This window comes from Lathyrus oleraceus, chromosome 3 (assembly GCF_024323335.1).
Source record: "Lathyrus oleraceus cultivar Zhongwan6 chromosome 3, CAAS_Psat_ZW6_1.0, whole genome shotgun sequence".
Lineage (NCBI taxonomy): Eukaryota > Viridiplantae > Streptophyta > Magnoliopsida > Fabales > Fabaceae > Lathyrus > Lathyrus oleraceus.
Window position 1 is genome coordinate 71,763,186 of NC_066581.1, and position 6,065 is coordinate 71,769,250.

At 33.8% G+C, this 6,065-nt stretch overlaps 1 protein-coding gene across 1 annotated transcript; it reads right to left on the reverse strand.

The window, feature by feature from the left end:
* Positions 1 to 436: 436 nt before the first annotated feature.
* On the reverse strand, positions 437 to 5,829 carry LOC127132627 (dnaJ protein ERDJ3B). Its single transcript, XM_051061590.1, has 10 exons — positions 5,513 to 5,829; positions 5,275 to 5,423; positions 4,754 to 4,880; positions 4,178 to 4,289; positions 3,470 to 3,586; positions 3,106 to 3,192; positions 1,573 to 1,632; positions 1,396 to 1,473; positions 1,096 to 1,167; positions 437 to 967 (listed from the first exon to the last, which is right to left on the reverse strand). The coding sequence occupies exons 1-10, from the start codon at positions 5,581 to 5,583 to the stop codon at positions 809 to 811; spliced, it is 1,032 nt and encodes a 343-aa protein (XP_050917547.1). The 5' UTR covers positions 5,584 to 5,829; the 3' UTR covers positions 437 to 808.
* Between the last annotated feature and the right edge of the window lie 236 nt (positions 5,830 to 6,065).

Genomic DNA, 6,065 nt, shown 5'->3' on the forward strand with positions numbered 1-6,065 from the left:
GTAAGTAGAAGAAAAGAAAATAATTTTGAATAAATATATACTAGAGTAATAATTTGTCACAAATTGAAACCATTTTCAATTGTTACCTACATAATTGACTGAAATTAAAATTTTAATTTGACCCAGGGTTGACAGTTTATTTATATTTTACGATTAAAAATGTCTAACATAAGAGTATTTGAATGTAAATTCATACACTTTAAACTTAATTTTCGCCAAAATTATATTGATTGAAACAAAACTATTTGTTTATACTGCAGTTAAATAGGTACATACAAAATTATTCAACCAACAATACTAATAGAACTAGAAAATTGGAAGTTTAATACTAATTGAGAAATGAGGATCAATCGCAGACCAATAGTGATAACAAGGGCCAATCCGTTGAGTTGCTTCCAGTAGTCCCTTACTCTGGAATTTGATTTTAACAGTGAAATTTTAACAAAACGTAAACATGTCTTTCTTCATTTGCTCGGGATAATTTGTCGTAATGGCCGCCTTACACCATTGCTTACAAAATGAACCATTGCAAACACAAGGAAACTAATAAATGTATGTTTTTCTTTCAGCTAGTCTCCTTGTATCAAAATAGCACCATAATAAGGCACTGTCATGGAATGACAAGGATCATAGGTGATGCGTCACTATCAACAACAAAAATAGCTAAACAAGGTATCTATTTGTTAACTAACAAAAAATAGTGGCTGAGAAGCCCAAGGCATGTGTTTGCTGTAACTTACAACAAAACCTCCTACTCATATTATATTGAGGACATAATGAGCGAAATAGCACGTATCATTAATGTACTCTAACCAAGAATTGTTTTTATACTTGTTTTTTGTTCCTCTGTTAGTGAGGTGGGGAACAAAACTTCAAATGTGACGTAAAGATCTCCTTTCTTCGTGCTCATATGCAATGGCATACCCTCTCCTTTGAACTTCCGTACTTGCTTTGGATTTGTGATTCCCTGAGGGATCAAAAGAAGTAAGTTAGTTGTGTGCCTCATGTGTCTGGTGAGGATGTGTGTTTTAATGTTTTTGGGGTTGAGGGGATCAACACCAATTAAGATCTGGAAAGGAGTTATTTCATGCTCACCTTTGCGCTAATGTCCACCAGATGTTCATCAAGGTGTTTAACTGTCTTCTCAAAACCAACAAGGGCTTGAACCTAAAGAAGATTAAGGTTATTAAACTTTAGGATGCTCAGAATTTTAGGATGCAAATATAAGAGAGCAGTTAATGGTTTGCATAATCAACAAATGTCACATTTCAACTCTGCCATGCTAGTTACTAGTAGTTGATACTTACTAGAATCGTGGTTAGATTACAACTTACAGACTTAGAATGTTATCCAAAATCCTAGATACAAATAAAATAATACTACGCTTATACTTACCAGAGTTATAGTGACGGTGGTGTGTAAGTCATTGCCTTCCCTTTTGAAAAGATCATGAGGTGCAGTACGGATACGAAACTGTTCAAATTAACATATGGATTTTCAGTAAACTGCAAACACAATAACATGCATACTAAATAATTACTACTAATAAAAATGAAAAACACTGCTACTAACCCTTAAATCTCCGGATTCTCCATCAATTATGGGCTCGCCGTCCTCATAAAATAGCACCTCCTGTAAAAGGACAAAATTTTACCTTAGCCAGCATTCAAGTCAATTTTCAATTTGGAAAAAACTGTACATTTTCATCAAGCTTCCATAAATCATCATGTGTACATATCATTCAAGAGTAATGCTATATAGTACGACATGTTATCTCACAAAATGGGACGACAGTAGAAAAACCTAGCCATACACAGGTAAGTATGGTAAATTATAGAATATATAATGGACAAATGGTAATAACAAGTTAACATTCGTCTGTTAAATTTGCCTTGCTTTCGTAACATTAAGCATTTGTTAACATGAGTGCATTTCGTCTGTTACATTTGCCTTGCTTACGTAACATTAAGCATTTGTCATCATTCAATTGCAATATAACCCTTGAACAAGGTTGATAAGAAAGACAGGAAACAGATCAAGGGTACAGAAAATGGTGAGGCATGTTCAACTGGTTTTGGTTTTCACTCCTCTACATTGTTTGGAAATCGGAACTGAAGTTAAACCAAGGATCTATTTTCAACAATCTAATATTTGCATAAGCTAATTTTCAGTATAACCAGGCACGCCCTTAAAATTGAAACTTGATCAACCAAGTCTTGCAACATTGACAATAAATATGTTGCCCATTTGATAGAATTATTTGCAAGCATCAAACGATATGACAATGTATTATTGTGAATCAAGTCAAATGACAAACTATTTAAATCTAGATCTTTGAAATCTTAAAAAATCCAACTACATATTTTTAATTCTCAAATATATTCCATGATGACTCTCACAATCTTGTTTCATTCAAGTAGCTGAAGCCACCAACTATTTAAAGGCTGTGCTTCATGCTTAACCAAACTAGAATAATTTCTTCAACTTTTACTACAGCTCTAAGATCCTTGAACATTAACACTCAAAAATGACGATAAAATGCATCTATTGATCAACTTAGAAAACCTAATATCAATAAAAGGTTCAAAGTCAATATATGTATAAGATGGGCTTATTTGGTCTGAACCAAAATACGTTGATCCAACAAGGAGAAACCCTCCAATAAAAGCTAGATATCAAGAGGAAAAACAAGGTCACTTAAGTACTCCACCAAGGCAGTACTACATCATATCTAAGTCCCTATCGTAGCACTATTTTTAAGAGCACGGCTGCACTATACAACGCTACATTCAGTTTTTCCGATCAACAGTATATATGTAGTCTTTTCTAAGACATGAGCAACCTACCCAGATACCATTTGATAAACAGTTGGAGAAGCTCCCTTAAAAGCTGGCTATCATAGGGGAGAAACCAATATATTTAAGTACTCCACCGTGCATCTCATACTACTTGACATGGACTTATGCATATTGTCTTTATAATTTATGTCCACATGATTAGACATGCTTCTAAGTGTAGATCTTAAAAGAAAATGGGCAGTGAAACATGATATTATGCATAGTTATGTAATGCACTAAAGCGTATGTACAAACTTTAAATGTTTACCTGGCCATCTTGCATGCCTTTCTCAATATCTACTGTGACGAAATATCCCTCCCTTACATATTTCACATTAGCACATTGGTCACAAACCTGGATAGATAGATATCAGAAATAGAAGTGTAAAGTTTCGTAGATGTCAAGAAGAATATTAAAAATAAACTTTCACACCACAATCCACTCCGACACAAAGAAAAAGATATTGTCGGTATGACTATATAAAGTAAACATTTCCATAATCATAGAATAAAATGTCATGAAACTTTGACACTAGAAATCAGTGTGTTTGCAGTATTAAATATACACCCTAAAATATGGACAAAATTAAACAGAAACATTTTTTCTTCAACATCCTCTGTGATGCTTTTACCTGCTCTGTCATCTGTTGAAACATCCCAGGCCCAATTTGCCTGTGATAAACCTCATTTCTGCAGTTACAGCGTCTTTTCCCAGGTGCTGGCTTTACAACATTTTTCTCCCTCCAGACCTGATAATTACAATACAATGATCACAAAGAAACAATCAACAAATGACTTACAAATTCTACATTTCAAGTCATAAGACTAATAACCACTTATAGTTTACAACTACGCCATGATAATGCCTAAATAGTGGCTACAGACTACAGTGTTTCCTCAATGCAAATATGTAACTATAGAATACAAATTAAAGCATCTGAAATTGACTGAAAGGGGGAAAAAGAACAGCCTCCAGGAATACATGATGTCATATGTGTGTGGAATGTGTTATATTTGTATTTAGATGGATGAGACCCAGGTTGATGTAAGTTCTGCATCTCAGCCCCCCCTAAAGCAGTTCTTCTAAGTCGCTTTAATTTTATTTCTAATTTTCTATTGGCTTAAGTAGCTAAATGAAAATGAGTTTTCCGTTATCATGTATCACATGAAAATCAGTGTGATAGTCTTGAATCTATCCAATGCACATTTGTATATTATTTAAATAAAATGTTGCAGAAATTTAGAAATAGCATGATAGTACAGCACAAAGACATTGCACATTGGTAAAAATATAGATTTATTGCTACAACTCAGCATGGCTAGATAAAATGTGACCTCACCTTTAATGAACCACCCATGTACAAATCTTCGAGGGTTGCGTCCAAATCAACAATAACATCATCACCTTTCACAATTTTCTCTTCTTCCTCCATTGATCCCCCACCAAAGAAACTGAAAGACACATTCATATATCAGTGTCATTAATAAAAGCAAGTTCAAAGTTGGGTCCCACATTATAAGTTAAACATATAAATAAAAATACACATCAACATAACAGTCCAACTACACAAGGCAGCATAGTCTTTGCTCGCAAATCAATGGCTAAATTGAAACATGTAGCATCATAAATATTGATGTTGACACGAGGAAATCAATGAATTAATAAAACCATATGAAGGTTCTGATTAGAGTATGCTAGTATGTATAAGAACGTTAAACCTATATAGCCTTCTATAATTGTTTCTCTTGTCCATAAACATGTATTATGTGATTTTTTGTTTCCATATACCAATGTAAGTAAGAAAAAGGTCAAGTGAAGATATAGTAATTACTCCGACAATACATATCTTAAATATAATCGCGATAAGTGATAGGATAATTACTAATGTAGCAAAACCTAAGGTGATGAATCTTACGAGTTAAAAATATCCTGCATGTTCATCCCACCACCTCTTCCTCCACCAGCAGCATGCTGCTTCAAACCCTCTTCACCGTACTTATCATAAATATTTCTCTTCTCGCTATCCGATAATACTTCATATGCTGACAGAGGCAAAAAATGAAAAGCAACCATTAATAACCAAAATAAAGGACAACATAAATTGACTTATTTGAACTAATCTACCTACATACACATTTGTGAGACTATTTTGGAAAGCTTATACAAACCACTTATGACATAATCATAAGCCCTCAAAGATAGCTTCTGAAAATAGTTTATAGCATATAAAAAAATCAGCCTCACTTAATTTTATGTTTTGTTTATAGAAATAAGTTATACATAACCACGTTTATCTTATAATAATTATAATCACCTAGTTAAATTAAGTTGTTTATCCACACATATCTAAATAGCAAATAGCAACACACAAACTAGGCAATGAAAATAACAATAAAAATAAACAAAAGCGTCGATACATGTATACATATAGAGTACCATTGTTAATCTCCGCGAATTTCTTATTAGCTTCTTCATTTCCCTGATTCTTATCAGGATGATACTTCAATGCAAGCTTCCTATACGCTCTCTTAATCTGATCGTCCCCCGCACCCTTCGACACTTGAAGTATATCGTAATAGCTCTTTCTGCATACAAAACATCAAACAAACAAATGTGGAATCAGAATTTTCCATAGAAAAGCGCAAAAAAGAGAAATCGAAAACAGATAACTTACGCGGCAAAGGCGTTGAGATAATAGCAGAGGGCGCAGAGAAGGAACAGCAATTTGGCTCTTCGATGCGCCATTGAAGATTCGGATCTCTCCGAAACGTAATCTTACGACTCTACTATTCGGATCTCGTTGCGATTTAGGGTTTGGGATGAAAAAGGAAATGTGCTATGAATGTGTTATGGAATCAGTTATTGAGTTATGACGGAGCTTTTACAGTGACATGCGTGGAAGTGATTCCGCGATGACTTGACTCATGGAGTCGAATCTACGCTTTGCAACGTGTTCGTTGCGAAACTAACCAATCATCTTCTGCCTTTGCTTGTTCTAACCAATCATGTTTCGCCACGTCGGCTTTTGTCGATGCAAACCCGTTTTGTCTTTGAGAAATGGAAAAATAACAAATTTGCGTTTTATTTACTTCATTTTTCTAAAACTTCGTTGGTTTGGTTGTTTGATTTTTTTAAGTTAAATTAGGTTTCAATTTATTTGTTAAAACATTTTCTACTATTAGGTTTTTGGGGATTTTTTTTTAAATAATCACTTTTTTAAATTTAAA

What these genes read in the sequence shown, in the direction of transcription:
- LOC127132627 (XM_051061590.1), bottom strand. Translation starts at nt 5,583, where the DNA reads ATGGCGCATCGAAGAGCCAAATTGCTGTTCCTTCTCTGCGCCCTCTGC. An exon ending in GAGAATCCGGAGATTTAAGG is followed by an intron (nt 1,474 to 1,572) that starts GTTAGTAGCAGT and finishes TAATTTGAACAG; the next exon opens with TTTCGTATCCGTACTGCACC. An exon ending in TGGTGGACATTAGCGCAAAG is followed by an intron (nt 968 to 1,095) that starts GTGAGCATGAAA and finishes TTGATCCCTCAG; the next exon opens with GGAATCACAAATCCAAAGCA.